General features: G+C 45.3%; 1 protein-coding gene across 3 annotated transcripts in view; it reads right to left on the bottom strand.

Annotated features, from left to right (window-relative positions):
- The window catches only part of GPBP1L1 (GC-rich promoter binding protein 1 like 1), a 37471-nt gene that overhangs the window by 5358 nt on the left and 10960 nt on the right, over positions 1–21153 (bottom strand). For all 3 annotated transcript variants that reach the window (XM_081946744.1, XM_081946745.1, XM_081946746.1), the window contains exons 4-7: positions 9671–9800; positions 9095–9372; positions 8021–8093; positions 4934–5127 (exon numbers count right to left, since the gene is read on the bottom strand). In XM_081946744.1, coding sequence (XP_081802870.1) covers positions 4934–5127; positions 8021–8093; positions 9095–9372; positions 9671–9800 — 675 coding nt within the window. The remainder of the gene's footprint in view (positions 1–4933; positions 5128–8020; positions 8094–9094; positions 9373–9670; positions 9801–21153) is intronic.

Raw genomic sequence — 21153 nt, 5'->3', positions numbered from 1 at the left:
GTATCAGGTAAGAAACCAACGCCCACTCTCCCAAGTTGGTGGAGACAGCGGCCATGCATGGGACATATCAAAACCTGGCTTGTCCCGGGAGGGAATGCGATAGCCTAGGAGACTGAAGAGGGGAGGACTTGTTGAAGAACCCGCCTTCCGAAGGCCGCATCAGCTGATGTGTATCTATCCACCTTGTAGTGGCAGATAAAGGGAAGTGGAGTAGTCCAAGTGGCCGCCCTATAGATTTCCTCCTCCGAGGATTGTGTTGTCCAAGCCGACGAAGTTGCCGCATTGGGCGTTGAGTGCGCTGTGATGTTAGGTGGTGGAGTAAGATGGTGAACTAGGTAAGCCCTTGATATGGCGGATCTGATCCACCGCCCTATCATTGAAGAAGAAGCTTTAAGCTCTTTCTTGGTGCGGTGGAAAGAGACGAAAAGGGCCTCAGTGCGCCTGAAGTCGGCTGTTCTGCTAATGTAGATCTTCAGTGCACGATGGACGTCCAACGTGTGCCACATACACTCGAGCCTGTGAGTTGGATTGGGGCAAAAATCTGGAAGGATCAGATCCTGAGCCCGATAGAAGGCTGAATTAACCTTAGGGATGAAGGTAGGATTGAGGCGAAGGACCACACTGTCCAGATGGAACACATATAAATCAGACCTGATGGAAAGAGCCGCCATTTCCGACATGCGCCATGCTGACGTGACAGCAACAAGACAGACTGCCTTCAATGTGAGGTGGAGTAATGAGGCAGACCTTAGATGTTCAAATGGTGGTTCGGTAAGGAAGTCCAGGACTTTGGTGAGGTCCCACGTGGGGAATCGGTGGGTGACAGGGGGGCTGAAGTTAGAAGCGCCCCTGAGGAAGCGTCGGACATGAGGGTGCAAGGAAAGTGGTTCACTGCGGTGCAGGGAGAGGACTGAAGAAAGAGCTGTCACTTGCCGCCTTAGGATGTTGGGCGAAAGTCCCTTGTCCAGAACCTGTTGTAAGAATTCTAAAACCTAGGCTATCGAGGCCTCGAGTGAGACAACACCACGCGAATTGCACCATGTCAAGAACTTCTGCCACGATGATTCATAGATTGAGACGCCTGAATAGTCCTGATTACCTTGTCAGAAAGGTTAGCCGCTGTCAAGGCCGCCCGCTCATCCTCCATGCGGTTACTGAGGAACAACTGCTGTTGGTTTTCTGGTATGGCAATAGAAACCACTGGAGGTAGCGGCTCTGAAGCCGCGCCCACGGGACAATGGAGAAGCATGAGACCATCTTCCCTAGTAACTGGGACAGTAGAATCAGTGGAACATGTTGTTTTGTACGCACCTCGTTGGCCAGATTTCTGAGGCTGAGTTGTCGTTCGCGGGACAGGAAGACCTTGCCCTGAACAGAATCTATCAGGGCTCCCAGATGAACCAACTGCGAGGTGGGAATTAAGTGGCTCTTGTCTTGGTTTATGGAGAAGCCCTGGTCCTGAAGGACCTGGATGGTGGTGTGGAGGTCCTGAAGAGCCTGGTTGTGAGACCTCGACAGCAAGAGGATGTTGTCCAGGTAGCACAATATCCTTATGGGCCTGGCACAGATGTGAGCGGCTACCACCGCCAGTAGTTTGGTGAAAACCCTCGGGGAGGGGGGGGAAGACAGCCCGAAAGGGAGGGCCCGATACTGGAAGTGGTTGTCTGCATAAACCTCAGGAAGCGCCTGTGTTCTTTGAGATGGGAACGTGGAGGTAAGTCTCTGTGAGGTCCACTGTGTTGAGGAGACGTTCTTGCGGACACTCTCGAGGATTGATAGAAAAGAGTGCATTTTGAATTTCCTGTATCTGATGAATCTGTTGAGGAATTTGAGATCAAGGATTACCCTCCAGCTCCCCGAAGACATTGGCACGCTAAAGAGACGAGAGTAGAACCTCCGCCCTGCCTGGCCCGGAGGAACAGGCTGAATGGCTCGGATATGGAGCAGGTGATGGATGGCCTGCTCCTCCAGGAGCCTCTTGTGAGGATCCCTTGAGATGGGGCACATGACAAAGTGGGTCGGAGGGCTGGAGCGCAAGTCCAAGGCTAGGCCGAATCTGATGATGGACCTGACCCATGCGTCGTTGGTGATGTCGTCCCAATGATCCTCGAACGCTGCTAGGCGTCCCCCAATTGGGAGGGACTCCAGGTAGTCACTTCTGTCTCTTAAATGATCATTGGAAGAGTCCTTGAAGGACTTCATTGGAGGGAAACATTGATTGTTTCTTCCAGTTCTATTGGAGAAGGAGGGTCCCTGTCTGAGAGGGGCCTGACGTTGTGGATGGGAGTTGGAGAAACCCCCGTCCTGCCCTTGAAAGGGCTGCCTACAATAGGAGGATTGGTTACGATTATCCTGCTTTTTGGTGGCAGCCTGAAGAACCTTCCGTTTGTCTTTAGATTCCACTAAGAGGGGCTCTAGAGGTGGACTGAAAGAAGACTGGAGGAATAGGCTGAAGAGGCGAGCCTCCATTTTGCCCGGACCTCAGCCTGCCATTGCTTAAGCCAGAGGAGCCAGCGGGATGTGACAGAGGAAGCTATGGATTTGGAAGCGAAGCTGGCCGCATCCAAGGATGTGTCCGTGGTGTATTCTAGGGCCGCTTTTATCTTGTTGATATCCCTGCAAGATCTAGAATCCCTAGAGAAAAATCTTGCCTGGAGCTGTCTGAGCCACAGGAGAGGAGAACGGCTAAAGAAAGAGGCCGATGTAGCAGCTCGAATGGCCCATGCAGCAGCCTGATGCCCCTTAACAAGCATCTGCTCAAACCTCTTGTCTTCAGGGCGCAGGGTCTCCTTGGGAACTGCCGATGCCGCACTAGGGGAAAATAAACTCACCACCGGTAGGTCAATGGAGGGTAACTCAAGTACCTTGGAGAGTTCCGGTCCCACATTATACAGGTGCTTGTCCAAGGTGTTAGGGAGAGGACCTGTACTTGGTGACACCCACTGGTTTTGGACAATGTCGATGAGTCTGGGCGATGGGATCACTTCCTTTTCCACCATGGGCTGAATGAAGAGAGAATTAGTGGTGTCTGAGCATTGGGAGCCAGTATGCCTGCGATCTTCCTTGCCTTAAAAGAAGAGAGCGAAAAATAGCAGGTTTAAAGAGGCCAACTACAGTAGGTGGGTCTGGAAGGAGGCCTTCGTTTTCAGATAGGTCCGAATCTCTGGCTGGACATTCCTCTTCTCTGAAGACGGATGGTTGACTGGAGGTGCCAGGCAAATGTGTGATGTGGAAGCCGAAAGGTCACCATCTCTACGTCTGGAGCTGGAAGAAGAAGACCTGTGTGGGGTGGAATATGAAGAAGGCCTGTGCTTGAGGCCTGCGGCTATGCCACGTTCAATGGCATCGGAAATGATTGTGGCCATATCAGGTGTGTAAGGGAGTGGCCTAAAAGGAGTGGAGCCCAAATTCTGGGAGAGAGGTTCCCCTTCAGGAGTGAGACTTCTGTTGTCGCCAGATTCCTCCCCACTGTAAATCTGCTCATCTGATCCCCTGGCCTCCTCAGGTTGTAAGATGGAAGCCGCAGGGGACAGTTCATCCTCTGAATCAGAGGACAACTCTGCAGGAGGGCTAACCTCTACGTGCCTCTGAGGTTGGAAAGGATGGGGTTCCACATCTTTAGTTTTGCCTTTTGCCTTCCTGGGGAGAGCTTGGGAGGCTCCGTCACCCTCCTCAGCCGGGGTGCCCGTAGCAGACATGTGACTATGCCTGGAAGCCTTGGGTAAGGGCTTGGAAGGACAGACCTCAGCAGTTGACCTGCATTTAGAGGCCCTGGGTTGTGGGGATCCAGCCAGAGGAATTGGGTCCTGAGGCTCTGCAGGGGACTGTGGGGCCTGGTCGGGAGTGGCTGCCTTGGCCAGTACTCACTGCGTTGGTTAAGATGGCCACCGGAAGATTTCCGCCAAAACAAAATGGCCGCTGAGGCAAAAAGCCTATGGGCCAAATCAGTAGCATGGCCGAGGGGACAGCAAGGCAGTCAGAGCTGGCGGTGGTTTCCTGCATAGAAGCGGTGGCAGCAGAGAGAGGAGTGGGAAAGCCCGCTGTGTCGGCGGTTCTAATGGCTCAGCGGTGGCAGCTGCAAGGGCCTCTGAGGCGAAGGGAAACGCTGCCTATATGGTGGTGGCCTCCAACGGCCAGTGCCAAACAGCAAAGATGCAGGGGAGCGTTCGACCAGCAGGGGGGTCCCTGAACGATAAGCCAGGGAGCTGCCTCATGCTTCTGCTTCTTCCAGCCTCAGAGGATGAAGAGCTCCGAGCCCGACGAGGCGTTAGCACCGCAGCAACAAGTTCCCCCTGCCTTATCAGTCCAATTAAAGGCAGGAGAAAGTAATTGGAACTAAATTTGAAATATAGCCAATTTAATTATATTTTTATTGAATTTAAGTTGAGGAGAGAGCTATTAGCACAGCCAGTCCCAATCAAACTGAGTCTAAAAAAGTGGGAGGACACTCCTCAGAGGCTATGACATAATTTTGGTAGTTGGTTACTGGCAGTGTTAACCATGCATGGCTGCTGTCTCCACTAACTTGGGAGAAGGATGCTGTTGCTGATGGTATCACGGCTGAGATCAGGGTGTACTGATAAAGCCACTCCAGGCTAGCTCTGCCAAAAATCATTGTTAAGTGCAACCAATATTGCCTCTGTACTGAACCCTGTGAAATTCCAATTGAAATTGGTTCAGATAACCCATTTCCCACCAAGAACCTCAAAGAAGGCCGTCTTCTTTTAAATGTCTACGCAATGCTAACTGAAAATATAAAAGTTGAACCAAGTTTCCAACAATAAAGATAGGAAAAGTCCATGGACCCTCCTATACTGTTGGTATTTTATTTTTATATTAGTATACCACAGATATTTATACTGTATATTACCATAACATAGTTTCAATCACCCCTATTGCTACTATAATAGCTTCTCACTGACATCCTGTGTACCTTTGATGGGGGTGCTGCAGGCTTAGGAACCAGATTTTTGTAGACACTTGGGACGATAGGGGTTGCCTTGTTGCCATTTGAAAGTTGAGGTCCTGGTGATGTGAATGCAGCTGAGAAGGCGGCAGCAGGATCCTCTTTTGAAACCTTTTTGATGACCAGCATCTTGGTAGGTTGCTTGGCACTAGGAGGATTTTCTAATAAAACAACATGGAAAAAACTAAGTATTTCAACAAAAAATGAGTTCATAGCAGTCCATCTTTTGTACCTGCTCATTAATGCAGAAAGTTATCAGGGATGAATTTGGAAGCTGAAAATTAACAATATTCTAAATGTTAAATAAATAAATGTTTTCTTTTAAAGAATTCCTGTAAGAATATGTTATGATCTTATAAACTTATGTGGAGTATCAAAAATCTAGCAACTGCATAAGACTTTAACTAAAGTCTTAATTTGGTTTTAGTTCTTCACCTCTCTTCTCTTTTTGATAGGCTTCATCCATATTATTGCTTAACAATGTTAAAGACTACCTGAAACTTGGGGCATTATATATTGATGTGAGTCATGGTTGAAAGGTTTAATTGCCAGTGTTGGTCAATATAATGAATATACCTAATCTTCCAAATCTGAACGAAGCAAGTCTTAAGCTTTAGGCACTTGTTGGATGTGTGTTCAATGATACAATCATATATAGTTTTATTTAGACGTATATTTGTATTTAATGGTGCTTATAATCAAGTCATGTAATATGTGATAATTTAGACACTTGGAAATTAGCCAGCAATTAGCCACCATCTACTTAGCCACAGTATGGTGTTCTAGTGTCGGGTAGAGTTACAGAAAACGGCTGCTTCCTTGCTCCCACTAGATGGATCATCCCTAAATAGATAGGATCTGCAATATACTCATCCTGCCCAACTTAATAGGATGGGCAGAAATGACTGGATATGGTCTTTCAAATACCTTGGCTCCATGCCAAGTAGAGCTTTTTAAATAATAATCAGCACTTAGAATTGCATCCAGGGGTTTGCAGAAGAAGTGTGAACATGGGCGTAACACATCTATAATTGCTTGGGCTGCAATTGGACTAAGTGAAGTTTCTGAATGTTCTTCAGGGGCAGCCCAATGTAAAGTGCATTGCAATAATCAGCTGAGGACATGACCAAAGCATAAATGATCATATGACTTGCCTTCTGATTTGGAAAGGGTCACAATATGCAATGCAAAACTGTACAAAGGCCCTCCTGCCCACAATTATCATTTGCTCTTCAAAAAGGACTAATGAGGTACCTCACGTAAGAGTGGCTATGGGGCAGACATCTCCCCCTCCCCAATCAACACTGACTGGAACTGACCCTGGAGGAAGGAGGAAAAATAATATTATAGTGTGCCCCCAATATTAACCCATCACTGGTCCAGAATACCATGGTGGGTGGTATCAAAAGTTGCTGAATCATCAAGGGGAATAAGAATTGACATGCTACCTTCATCCTGCTCCTTCCTGAAATCATCCAAAAGTACAATCAATGCTGTTTCAGGCCCATATCCCTACCTGAAACCTGACTAGAAGGGGTCCAGATAACCTGCTTTATCCATGGCTTTATCCAAGGCAACTATGTTTAGAATCAAAACATTTAGTTTAGAATGGTTCTCTTTGATTAGATCATGGAGGCTGTAAGAGAAAGCATCTTGAAGAATGTAGCTGAAAAAGCTTATACAACAAACTTTTGCTCTTAATATGAATTCTGATTTTAAAGTAATTAAAAATAAACCCTATTACAGGTTTTCTGAAGATCATGGAAGAGTTTCAGTGATCCAATCTGAAACAAACATGTAGCTGAAAAATAGATGCCATAAACAGTACAATTCCCATTTGAAAGTCTCTAATTCTTATGTTACACTTTAAGTAAAACTTCTTAGAAGATAGAAATATGCAAATTTCTTATGTTCTTCGCATTCTGTGACTAAAGCAAACATGTGAATTATATGAACTGTTAATACTCATGCTGATAAATTGAATAAAACGCGACAGACTGATCATAGGTTGGATTAGATTTCTTTGTTGGCTAATAAAAATAATTCATAGTAAACCCTTCAACTGGCATCAAGAATATTACAATCAATTCTTCTTTGTATAGAAAACATTTTAACTAGACTTTATGAGCCTGGGAATTATGGAAGTGGACGTAAAATATATCTTCAGGAAAGCATTTTGGAATTGTTAAAGGGAATCTCAAACACATTAAGCATGCTCAAGAGAGTAAGTTTCACAGTCTACTAAGAAAATATATACCTGAATAGTACTGAGTCTAATTCATTAAGAGTACATTTTTGGGAAGAGCTAAATAGAATATTGGATTCTGGTATACATACAATTAGAAAAAATAATAATGGAGTGTCAGTTCACATTTTTGAGGCACTGTCACTTCTGAATGAATCAATAATCATGCAGCTATTCAACTGCAGCTCTCTCTTGTATTACGCACCTGATGATTTTTACGTAAACATTTTTGGACAGCAGGGAAAAATCTTTATGATACTAGATGATCTTCTACATGAAGGTCATAAGAATTTCATTTTTTGAATGGGCAGAATTATATGTATTAAGTATGAAAAACTTTACATTGACCTTTCTTAAGTAACATAATTTTTACAGTTCTCCTGCCATGGCTGTCTTTAAATTCCCCAATGTATGGGGCTTATTTACATAATCTAACATCAACTAAATAAGTATGATATTTAAAAGCAGGGGTTTTTTTTTTACAAAAAAACCCTTAGGTGCTTAGGTTCTTCATGCATTTCTTGAGTGTGCATAAACATCTGAGGTTTATGAATCAATACGAATACTAATGCCAATCTGGGGCAGGGGAATGGGATGATGTACCCATATCTAGTTTCTACACAGTATTCTATCATTCCTAATAATAGGCAAGTCTCTTACAGTTTATTATTAAAATATAATTTCTAATATCATACAACACAGAGAAGAAAAACTTATTTGGTTATTTTTATAAACTGACTAAATGGAACAAAGTTAGACTATTTCTACAACTACAGAAAATACCTCTCTGCCAATGCCTCAGTACTTACCCCAAACACCAGATGGAGTTCCAGCTGGTTTACCCTGGCTGTGCTGTTTTCCAGCTTCTGGATTCAATGATGGCTGTAACAAGCACACCAAAAAGTCATACACATTTCATGTTTTGTTACAGTTTCAATTTCATTAAATTTCCTAGCTAGAAATAAGCATTTGACCCAACATTAGGTTCTCTAAATATAGTAACATTGATAATTTACCTACACAGAATCTAATATTCGTTTTGTAATGCATTCTGACAGGAGAAAAGTGTTGCACATTAAAACCATAAGAAACAATTATAAATGCTTTAAAGCCTGGTGACACTTGGTGAATAATTAGGGGAAGAAATCTTTGGCACCTGAAGTCCCTCTAAGACTGTAAAATTACCAAAGCTGATTCCTATACCGCTAAGCAGGAAATGTATGGTAACTATTAGCATACTCTATAATATGAGCTTATCATTTTTTAGAAACAAAGTCTTTCTACTGTTGCTGGAAAAATAAACAGAAAGTCCTGACTCCTTTTAGTATTATCCATATAGCAGGTTTTTCTCCCTTGATATAAAGCTATTAAATCTTATAATCTCACCCTTTTCTTTTTCTTTCCTCAGCACCTGTACTTTGGGTACCCAAAACCACCCACATGGTTGCATTTTGTATCAGCTGAAGGTTCCGAATAGTTCTCTATGGTAACCCAGCCCCAGGTGAAGTGCATTGCAAATAGTCCAACCGGTAGATGACCAGGTCACGAGTGATGAGTGGACAGCCTCCCTATTGTCCTAATAAATAATTGGATTTCTTTTGAAACTTGAGTTAATGAGTTAATTAGGGCATCCATCGGAACCCTGACAAAGGGCATAACTGGACCACAACATAAAGCTGAGCCAAGGCCCTCCTAGCTATGGCTACCAACTACTCTTTAAACAGGAGCCTTGAGTCCAGGAGGATCCTGCACAGGAACTGTCTGGTGCAACCCATCCAAGACCAAAGATGATAAAGTCATAGAAACAAATGGATATTTATATCAATCTCCAGGAAAAATAGTACATTTAAGGAACATCTTAATTTTATTCAGAGTATACTTACAAAATCTTCCTCCTCAAATTGCAATTTCTCCTTCTCTTCCTTTTCCTCCCTAGCTTCAGCAGTTGGCTTTTCCTGAAAAGCTGAATTCTTTCGGGAGTGGAAATTGCCATTCCAATGGCGATGAGATCCAGTTCCTCCTCCTCTCTGACTCATGCCATCATGGCCACGTGAAGAACCATGCCAACCTGGCTGACTGCCAGCTAGTCCAACATGAGTTCCTTTAGAAACACCAGAATCCACAGAATCATGGCGGTGCAGGGAAGGCTGATGCCAACAGTCTGGATAAGATATGAAGTAGTTACATAAACAAAGCTAGTTATCATTTGAAAAAAATGCCACAATATACAAGACCTACTGCAAAAGATTAGATACAATAATATAATCTCATTATAGGAGCATCTCCTAACTAATAAACTGATATTCTATCAATTCACTGATATTAAGAGTATCAAACTACTGGAGTTCAAAAATAGAGGGTGGGAAGCCACAAAATGGTGGAGAGAGGGGGACACCAGCTGAAGTTCAAGCCTATTTTTTCTCCCGTGCTATTTACTTATCCAGCAATGAGTAACATACCTCCAGCCGTTCTGAGGGGGCCATTATTAAAGAAACCATCGGAAGAGTTGTGGCGTCTTCGGCTTACACCAAACCGGCCTTCTCCCCGAGGAAGATGTTCTCCATGCTTTTCAAAAGTAGCTCCAGGAGCCTATGAATAAAGGGGAAACATGTAAAGACAGCTGTGATTGTATTAACAGTATATACATACATACAGTCATGTATATATGAACTTTCAGAAGAGGCGGGTCAACAGCAAATTTAAAATTAATCAGTCACATATGGTAAGATGCACAGAATAACTATGTATCAGGCTTTAACAATATAATTTTGCAATCTTTGAAAATATTTCTCAGAATTCATTCAAAATCTTTTAACAATACAGCAAAAATCACTCTGTAAGATGGATGGTTCCAAAATAATAAATAAACTAATAAGATATTCATCACTACAGCACACTAAATTGATAAGTCTCAATTTAGTCTACATAACAGAATATATCCCCCAGAACAAATTATGATATTAAAAAAAAATCAAACATGGGCCTATATTTATACAAATGCATCATCCAAATGATATCTCAAGATTAAATCAATCTACTGTTAAATATGTCTACTTTATTAGAAAACAGAGCAGAAATTAATTTGTTTCTTATTTCAACAATGTATCACTCTTATGATCAATTTGCTTAGATAGCACTGGTGGAATATCATCAAATTTCCAAAAGTAGCTTTTCACTGTTTAAGAGGGATCAGGCATCAACACATTTTAAAATTAAAATTAAAGAAATTAGAAAAATGGTCAAGATTTCATGTCAGGAAACAGATTTTACTATTTTGAAAAAAAAATCACTCTATTTTAAACGTCACAATATAATGTCATATTTTTCTGTTTCAAGTTTCCATTTTAAACTAAATGTGAGGTTTAACCAAAATATCAATGTATGTTGATACATTGCATAAACTCCCAGAGTATCTGCTAGACAGACCACTTCAATTTTGCAGGGTTGGCACACTCCAAATTCCTTCAATTAAATAACATCACCTAACAAGACTCCAGAAGCAAGCCTTCTCTTTAGCAGTGACTACTCTCTAAATAAAGTTTGTCCCAAGATCCAAAGGGCCCCCATCTGTTGTTCAGAAGAATGGTGAAACTCTTCACCAGGGCTTTCGATAGTGACCTGATCTTGTGTAGTTGCATGTCATCTGGTCTGTTGTCCTATCTTTTACTGATGTTACTGCAATGTTACTCTTCTTTCATTGTTGTAAGCGACCCAGGACCCACAGTATACAAGTTTAATATAATAATAATAAATTAGAGCCAACAAAGCAACATTTGTTTCCAATGTTTGAACATTAGAAAAAGAACGTTGGTCTTACCTGAACGTTTTTTTCTGGAGAGTGGAGGGAGGGGTCACTGAAGGGTTATTACAGCCTGATTGGTCCATTTGACTGAGAGAAAACTTCTTAGCCTTCGGCTTCTCCCGTTGGCTCCCAGTTTCCGCGATGTCACGGTCAGCGTCTGCATGATGTAAGAAGACAAGGGAAAGCCGCCCAGGGCCACCCGATCCTACCCCTCCCGGACCCTGTCTATCTACCTAGGGCGGGAAAGTGACCCCTCCCTCCACTCTCCAGAAAAAAACGTTCAGGTAAGACCAACGTTCTTTTTCCAGTAGAGTGGAGGGAGGGGTCACTGAAGGGACATACCCACGCTACGTCCCAGGGAGGGAAGACTGGGTCCCAGGGGGAGGATCGGCCGCCACCCGCTGGAGAACCCTCCGCCCAAGGGACACCTCAGCCGAGGCATAAGTGTCCAGGCGGTAGTGTCTTATGAAGGGAGTAGGGGAGGCCCAGGTGGCCGCGCGACAGATGTCCTCGAAGGGCACCCTTGTGGCCCAGGCCGCTGAGGAGGCCGCACTACGAGTGGAGTGAGCTGTAATCCCCGAAGGGGGGGATTTTCCCGAGGCTCCGTAAGCCTCAACAATGGCCAACCTGATCCACCTCCCAATAGTTGAAGACGAGACCTTTTTACCTAGGGAACTCGGATGAAAAGAGACAAACAGCGCCTCGGTCCTACGAATGCCCTCTGTCCGTTTCAGATAAATACGGAGGGCCCTGCGTACATCCAACCGATGCCACGCCTGTTCTCTCTCCCTTGTTCGATTGGGACAAAAATTTGGTAGGACAATTTCCTGGGCCCTATGAAACAGAGTGTTAACTTTCGGGATGAACGAAGGATCCAAACGCAGGACCACCCTGTCCTGGTGAATCATGCAAAGGTCACTTCGAACAGAAAGGGCCCCCAATTCAGAAATACGCCTGGCCGATGTAATGGCCACTAAAAATACTACCTTCAGTGAGAGGAGGCGCATGTGGACCGACCTGAGAGGCTCAAAGGGAGAACCTGTCAGCGCCTTCAGGACGAGGGTAAGATCCCAGGTAGGGAACCTATGAACGGGGGGCGGACGGATGTTGGCCGCCCCTTTAAGGAACCTCTTCACCAATGGTGAGCGAGAGAGGGTAGAGGAGCCCTCTCCTCCCAATATAGTGGATAGGGCCGCTACCTGACGCCTGAATGTACTATGGGACAACCCATCCTCTAGTCCTTTTTGGAGAAACTCTAAAACATCTGGAACCGTGGCCCTAGCTGGATCCACCCCCCTGGGGCTACACCACTTCGCGAAAGCCGTCCAGGTGGCGTTATAGATTCTAATTGTGGACGGTCTCCTCGCTGCCTCCAAGGTAGCTATGACCCCTGATGACAACCTCCTCCCCTTCAGTAATCCCCTTTCAAGAGCCACGCGGTCAGATGCAGCCACTGCGGCTCTGGGTGAACTAAGACTCCCTGACACAGGACTACCTCTTCTGGCGGAATCCTCCAGGGATCTGTGACCGAGAGCTGGACCAGGTCTGCGAACCATGGTCTCCTCGGCCAATATGGGGCTAATAGAATGACGTGAGCCCTCTCTGTGACTACCTTCTGAATGGTTCTGGGAATGAGGGGAAGGGGGGGGAAGGCATAGAGGAGACCCGGAGGCCACCGGGTTCTGAGAGCATCCGCTCCTTCTGCTGCTGGAGTCTTGAATCGGGTGAAAAATCTTGGCAGTTGTGCGTTGCCGGGGGAGGCAAACAGGTCTACAAGGGGGTTGCCGAATCTGAGGCAAATCTTCCGAAACAACTCTGGATCCAGCTGCCACTCGCCGTTGTCCAGAGTCGCCCGGCTCAACCAGTCTGCCTGGTGGTTGGACTCCCCCGATATATGCTCCGCCGTAATTGAGGCCAAGTGTCTCTCCGCCCATAGGCCTAATGTCTGTGCCTCCCGCCACAGGGCTCGGGAGTGAGTCCCCCCTTGACGGTTGACATGAGCTTTCGTCGCTACATTGTCCGTAAGCAGGAGGATGTGTCGCCCCTGCAGCCGGCAGTGGAAAGTCCGGAGGGCCAGTCTCGCGGCCTTGAGTTCGAGCCAATTTATATTGTGTCTGAGGTCCGAGGCAGTCCAACGTCCCTGGGCCATGTCGGACCCCATCACGGCCCCCCAGCCGTAAAGGCTCGCGTCCGTCGTGACTTGTACTCTCTCTGGCTCCCAAATTGGGGGCCCCCGTCGCAATGCCGGGGACATCCACCACCTGAGCGAGCATCTCACTTCCGGCATTAAGCGAAGCGGTCGCAGAGAGTTGCTCAACATTCTCCTTTGGGCTGGTATCAAGGCCCACTGGAGGGGACGCAGATGTAGACGGGCCCAGGGAACTATCCCTATACAGGATACCATCTTCCCCAGGAGTCGGGATAAGGTCAGGGTGGAAACGGACCTTTTTGTCCTGATGGACGTGATCAATTGTCTCAGACTGGTTAGGCGGTCTGGGGACAGGCGAACCCTCCCTGACTCGGAATCTATTACTGTCCCTAAATGCAGAATCTGTCTGGATGGGGATAGATGACTCTTGGGAAAGTTTACTGAGAAACCTAGTGCCTGGAGCCATTGTATGGTCAGCTGGAGGTCTGCTCTGGCTCTGGGGAGTGACCCTGCCTGCACTAGGACGTCGTCCAGGTAGCACTGGAGCCTCACCGGAATGGATCTCAGGTATGCAGCCAGGGCCGCCAGGACCTTGGTGAACGTCCGAGGGGCCGAGGCCAGGCCGAATGGAAGGGCCCGGTACTGGTAATGCTGGCCCTCGTGGGAGAACCGCAGGAATTGACGGTGAGCCCGGAAGATGGGGATATGAAAATAGGCCTCCGTCAGATCTACCGAGGCCATGTAATCCCCTTTTCGGATGCCCTGCAGGATAGACTTTAGGGAGGCCATCTTGAAGCGCCTGTAAACTAGATACTGATTCAGGCGCTTCAGGTCGAGAATCGCCCTCCAACCCCCCGAGGTCTTCGGGACTACAAAGAGGTTTGAATAGTAGCCCCGCCCCCTCTCCGGGTCCGGAACGACCTCCACCGCTCTGATGTCTAGAAGGTGTGAGACGGCGAGGTCCATGAGACGACGGCGTTCCGGATCCCGGGATGGGGAAAACACTCTGAAGCGTTTCGGAGGGTAGGAGAGAAATTCTAGTCTTAGGCCGTGGCGGATGGTCGCTCGGACCCACCCGTCTGATGTGATCTGGTCCCACTTGTCCGCATACAGTGCCAGGCGGCCGCCTATGGGATGACTCGGGTTCGAGTCATTTCCCTCTGCGGAAGGGGCGGCCGCCCCCCCCCCACGAAAGGGCCGTTTGGATTGGGACTGGTACCTGGAGCGGTCCTGAAAATTCTGCCTGTTGTATTGCCTGTCCTGTCTGTACTGCTGGAAACGGGGCTCCTGGTCCCTGTCATAATTCCTGAAGGAAGGCCTGCGATACGGGTGACTGCGTGTTTCGGCCTTCTTGGTGGAGGTGGGCATCACCTTTTTCTTGTCTTTATTCTCCACCAAGATTGGGTCTAGGGCAGACCCAAACAGATTGGGACCCGCGAAGGGGGCAGCTATTAAATCCCATTTGGCTTTATTATCGATCTGCCAATTCCTAAGCCAAAGGAGTCGGCGAGCGGCCACGGAGGTAGCTAAGGCGCTGGAGCCAAATCGCATAGCATCCAGGGTTGCGTCGGCCGAATACTGGCAGGCCGCCATAATCTTAGTTAAATCCTGATGGACGCGATCGTCCTGGATCGGGATACGATCCTGGAGTTGGCGGAGCCACATAACGGTCGTGCGATTAAAATATGAGGCGGCGGCGGCCGCCCGCATAGCCCATGCGGAAGCCTTGTAATTTTTCCGCAAGGTGAGCTCCGCCCTTTTATCCTCCGGCTTAAGCTTATCTGCCGCATCCCCCGAGACCACCGGGGAAGATGAGACCAGGGCAGCTATCGGTTGATCTATGGCCGGTAATTGGATGGCCTGTAGGAAGGCCTTCTCCATGTTATAAGCCCGCCTGTCATTGCTGCCAGGGGGAGAAAAATTTGACGGTCTAGCCCACTGACTGGTGGCCACCTCCAAGAACAGAGGAGGGGCAGGGATCTCTTCTTTATTGGTGGCCGTGTTTGAGAACATTACCATATCCGGATCTCTGGGCGGGGGCACTGTGGAGTCCCCCGTGCCCACCTTGGTGGTTCTCCTAGCCTTTTTCAGTAAGGGCTTAAACATGGCCTGGATGAATAGATTGGAAGAGGTGGGCTGATCAGTGGCCGCATCCTCTTCCTCAGAGAAACCCCAGTCGTCTTGACGACTGGCCTCCCCCCTAGAGGAGACCTCGCTCATGAGGGAAGGGGAAGAATTCCTAGACCTGGCCCTGCTGAATGGAGTAATCCTATTATGCCAGGAAGGTCTGTCTCTTTGAGCTATTCCCCTGGAAATGGCTGCAGAGATTAACCTTTTTAGGTTTTCAGGGAGGTGTTCTAGATCCTCCTCGTCATAATCAGAATCATAGTCATGGGGAATCGAATCCTTGTGGGACCTCCTACCCCGGGAGGGGCCTGCAGAGGGGCCCTCTAAAGGATCATTTCTATCCAAGCCCCCTGTCCCAGGGGAAGTTGGGGGTGGGGGTGAAGCCCCCCCGTCCTTCACTCCTAACAGATCTGGATGAAGAGGAAGAGGGAGAAGAAGGGCTGAACCCCCTGTTGACAGAAGGGGAATGACTAGGAGCCTCAGGTCTGGGGGATCTAGATCGAGGCCTGGGATCCCTGACCTTCTTCTTTTCTGCCCTCTCAATGGCTTTCTCAATTGCCCTGGAACGCCTAAGCTCGTCCCTTTGTAGGGCTCTGGAGGGGCGATCCTCCGCAGAAGGCCTAGAGACACGAGGCCTGGCTGGGGCAGTGGGGCCTGACTTATCTTCTTGGGCCTGTGGAGTTGCAGCTTGAGCTGCCTCGGATCTCGCTGCCATCGCCCCACTCACGTGCTCTGCTGAAGTATGGAAGTAGAGTAGTCGCAGCCAGAAGCCTCTTGCTGGTAGACCCTCTCAACTTGGGCCTTGAATGTTGGTGTGGGCTCGGTAGGCCTGGGAAGCTAGGCCCGACACGTGTCCAAAATGGCCGCCGGCTGAGGATTGTTGTTCTTCTTCTCAAGCGGCCGTTTAAAATGGCGCGTGAGCCTGCCGCTTGCCTCCCCAGCAATTTGTTAGGCTTGCCGCTTTAAAAGCAACAGATCGCGGCCCGTGGACGATCTCTGCCGGTCTTCACGCCCGGCAAGAGCCGCTGGCGCTCCAGTCTCGATTGCGCGCCGCCGCCGAGGGCACCGCCGACCCGGTAGAGGCGGCGCGGTCGCGTTTAGTGGCTGCCGGTCTTCACGCGCGGCAAAAAGCCGCCGGCACTGCGGCTTCAAGGCAAGCAAATCGTCTTGGGGGAGGATTTGTGAGCTGTAAGCCCCCCGGCACGCCCGAGTCACCAGGAATCAGTCGGGGGGGGGGAAAGGCCCGCAGGGAGTTGGATGGAAAGAGCTTCGCTCCGCGCTGCTTTCCCTGCCTATTTAGGACCGCGATAGTTTGTCCTATTGGGCACAGCTCTATTTTATGCTAGTAATTTGCTTTGATTTAAAGTATCCAATTGATCCAATTAATTTTCGAATTTAGTACTCACAATCACTCTGGGAACCAAAATTTAGTCTTTGGACCTTCTTGACTGAGAGGAAACTGGGAGCCAACGGGAGAAGCCGAAGGCTAAGAAGTTTTCTCTCAGTCAAATGGACCAATCAGGCTGTAATAACCCTTCAGTGACCCCTCCCTCCACTCTACTGGGAAATAATTGATTCATATTCAATTATCACTGAACAATGATTAGCAAAAAAACACCGCAAAAATAGTAGAAGAATAGAAGATGCTTACAATAACAATTGGAAATATAAATGAAACAACTGATATGAATTACACAAAGGATAACTTAGAAGACATAACAACATAACAAGTACAGGCTAATACAGAAACTGACCCACCAACAAGAAGAATTAAAAGAGAAGATTATGCAATAGTCCCCATGACCACAATTGAGCCCAACATTTATGTTGTTAAGTGAGAAATTTGTTGTGAATTTGCCCCATTTTACGGCTTTTCTAGCTAACATTTGTTAAGTTCTTAAATGCAGTTCTTAAATTAGTAAGGTTAAGTGAACCTGGTTTCCCCATTGACTTTGATTGTCAGAAGATCACAAAAGGGAAACATATAACTCAGGGACACTGCAACCATCATGAATGTGAGTCAGTTGTCAAGAATCTAAATGTAAATCACCTGACCATAGGGATGCTCATAAGTCACTTTTTTCAGTGCCATTGTAATTTTGAATGGTCACTAAATGAACAGTTGTAAGTCGAGGACTACCTGTATTAGGTAACACAATATCAACAGTAGAGACCTTCAAGTTTTTGGGTTTTATAATCTCCTAAAACTTGAAATGGACACCTAACATTAGAACATAATAAAGAACGTCCTTCTTGCACCAATTCAAAAAGCTCAGACTACCGAAGAAGCTGCTGATACAGTTTACAGAGGAATTATTTAGTCTGTCATTTGTACTTCTATAACTCTTTGATTTGGTACAGCAACTAAGCAGGACAGGTACAGACTTCAAGAGATAGTTAGGACTGTAGAAAAAACAATTCCAATTAGTCTGCCTTCCATTGAGGACCTGTACTGCACAAGCTAGAAAGAGAGCTGTGCAAACATCTACAGACCCCTCACATCCTGGACACAAACTGTTTCAACTTCACTATAGAGAGCGTTGCCAGAACAACTAGATCAGTGATGGTGAACCTTTTCGGCACCAAGTGCCCAAACCGGAGTGCGCGCACATGGGCAAAGACCAGCTGGCCGGTGCACATGCGCACACCAGAAACCAGAAAAGTAGCTGGCAACCGCGTTCGTGCCCAGAGAGGGCTCTGCATGCTACCTCTGGAACGCGTGCCATAGGTTCACTATCACGGAATTAGACACAAAGATAGTTCCCCCTCCCCCGCTCCGCCATCACTTTGCTAAACACATAATTCCCACAGTACTTGTCTTATGCCTAAGGATATCTAATCATGTAGTAGGACTGTATTACCATTATCCTTCTCATCTTTCCTGTTCAGATGCAAGTAATTAAAAAAAACACAAAAGAGAAAACTTGAAGAATGTAAGAATCAGAACAAACCAAATTTTAAAAAATTTGTTTGGCCCCAGACAATTAAAAAAGCTTTGGAAACCACAATGCAATAAATAATAGCAATAGGTGAGAAAACGGAACATCTATAAAACTTATCACGTGTCAATAATGAAAAATTAGCAGGAACATAATTCAAAAAGTAGCCAAAAATGAGGTTAAAATATTGTGGGATTTTCAAATACAAACTGATAAAATCACCAGATTTAACTGTGGCTGAAAAGAAGAAAATGTGGATAACCGGTGTAGCAATACCAGGAAATAGTAGAAGACAAAGAATTGGAGAAAACCACAAAGTATCTGAAAATCAAAACTGAAAGATTATGGCATAAACTGGCTTTGGTGGTTACCACTTGTTATTGACACATTGGGTACCATATCGAAATATTTTGGATGGTATTTAGAAAATATGCATCGACAACATTTCCACTTGCTTGGACCTGCACATTTTGCTGATACAATACAATAGTCTAAGCTCTTGGGAAGAACTTGCAGCTGTGATTTCACATTTTTGTTGATATAACAACAATTACTACTACTACAACTACAACTACTATTATCAAGACTGAGATGCTGTCTACAGTATGTTGAGTTTGCAGGATAGTCCCTAGATTAAAGGCATCAGATTGTAAAAACAGCACACTATTAGGATTTATATGGGGTTTGATTGCACTTGTAACCAAAATGTTCAGTCTCTATTTAATAGGGAACACTACATATGGCATGGATACAATTAACAATAGTAATATAGTCTATGCTTTATCTTAGTATTAGTATTATTATATTATTTAAAATATTATTAAAAAGTATTATCAGAAAGCTCTAGTTGGCCAAAATTATGGTGAGCCGGGAAAGTCAGTAATTATAGGTGGTCATCACTTATTCAGCAACCATTGAAATTTGTGATGGCACTGAATGAGACAGACCTAGGACCAATCCTTGAAGGTATGGCTGCTGCAACAATCTCACGGTCACATGATCAGAATTTCTGAGGTCCCCTGTCAGCTTTCTACCAAGCAGTTAAGGGAGAAACTTACAGGAAGTTATAAATTGCAAAATTGTAAAGTTCTCAATTAGCAGCATCATCTGGGATGGCTTGAATTGCCATCGCTAAACAATATAATCATGTGACAGTACTACAGGTAGTCCTTGACTTATGACTACAATCGAACCCAAAATGTCTGTTATTAAGTGAGATATTTATTAAGTGAATTTTGCTCATTTTATGACCTTTTTCGCCCCAGTTGTTAAGTGAATGTGCACAATCACTGCAGTTGCTAAGGTAGTGGCACAGTTGTTGTGAGTGAATCTGGCTTCCCTGATGACTTTGCTTTTCCGAAGGTTGCAAAACGTGATCACATGAGCCCAGGACACTGCACTCATCATAAATATGAACCAGTTACCAGGTGTGCAAACTTTGATCATATGATCTCAGGGACACTACAATGGTCGTAAATGTGAAAAACGGTTGTAAGTCACTTTTTTCAATATCATTACTTTGAACAATCACTAAATGAACTGTTGTAAGTCAAAGACTACTTGTACTATTTACAACCCCGTCACTTAGCCAGAACAATTCTAGTTCCAATTGCCATTGTAACCCAAGGTCTACAGTACTCATGTTTATATATTACATGAATGCAATCTATTTAAATGTTAGTAATCTGATATTGTGGAGCTAACGAATATATCTATGAAAATGAAGAGACAGGTTTAATTATGAATGACAGATCTAAAATCCATGTCACCAAATAAAACAGTTACAAATCAATAAATTATGGTAATTGTATATATGTCCCAGTGAAAAAAAAAATCCAAGAATCATAAGAGTTTGGGGAAACTACTGCTATCCCTGTCCGATGTGGCATATCCATTCAACATGCCTCTGGCCTATCTCTGCAACACATTCCATCTGTCACATCATATATTCCAGAGTGACATAACCAGTAGCCCATATACTTCATATATTCCTTCTCTCTTCTGAACTTCTAATGCTTTGTTCCACAACCACTACTTCAGCCTAAATCCAGTAGCTCCATTTCAATCCCTGCCAGATTAAAACAGCAAACTATAGATGTTCCATGCATGAAGCATTTTCCATATTCCTTGTTGAATTAATGTGCTAATTATCAACTTTTACTAATTTTTAAAATATGATTAAAAAAACTATGACTCCAGTACTTTATATAGTGTGGAAATATATGGGGTTATATTCGTTCTATATCTTAAACATGATTGTCTATATAATAAAAAGATTCCTAATTAAATCAACATAAACTTTGTTCAATATGGCTATAAATAGTGATTAGGATTGATCCATAATGGTTCTGTTATACTGCATAATAAATGGCATTTAAAAAACTTTTTTTTCTATGATGTTTCTGTAATATTTAGAAATTAACCTACCCTATTTTTCGGAGTATAAGACGCACCTTTTTCCCTCAAAAAAGAGGCTGAAAATCTGGGTGCATCCTATATACTGAATACAGCATTTTTTGCCTCCCGAAATCCCGCCCCCTTCAGCAAAATGGCTGTGCATAGCCTTTAGGAGGCCTTCAAAGTGCTCCTGGGGGCTGGGGAGGGCAGAAACGAGGGCTGTCTTTTGCTCAATTTTGCCCTCCCCCCAGCCCCCAGGAGCACTCTATAAGCCACCTAAATGCTATGCATGCCCTTTTATTTGAAAAAAAATGGGCTGTTTTCACAAAAAACAAGCCGTTTTGGGGAGGTCTGCAGAGTGCAAAAACTTTTTTTTAAATTTGCCTCTTCAAAATCTTGGTGCATCTTATATTCCGGTGAATCTTATACTCCAAAAAAAACGGTACATTGTCCCTTAAGGACTAAATTTTTTTACAAGTTACTCAGTATTGATCTAAATATTTTTTATAATGATGAAAGAAGCAATCT

The sequence above is a fragment of the Natrix helvetica genome (genome assembly GCF_964273705.1).
Source record: "Natrix helvetica genome assembly, chromosome: 3".
NCBI classification, from domain to species: domain Eukaryota; kingdom Metazoa; phylum Chordata; class Lepidosauria; order Squamata; family Natricidae; genus Natrix; species Natrix helvetica.
Note: the sequence above shows the minus strand (reverse complement) of the source record. Positions and strands in the feature narration are given on the sequence as shown.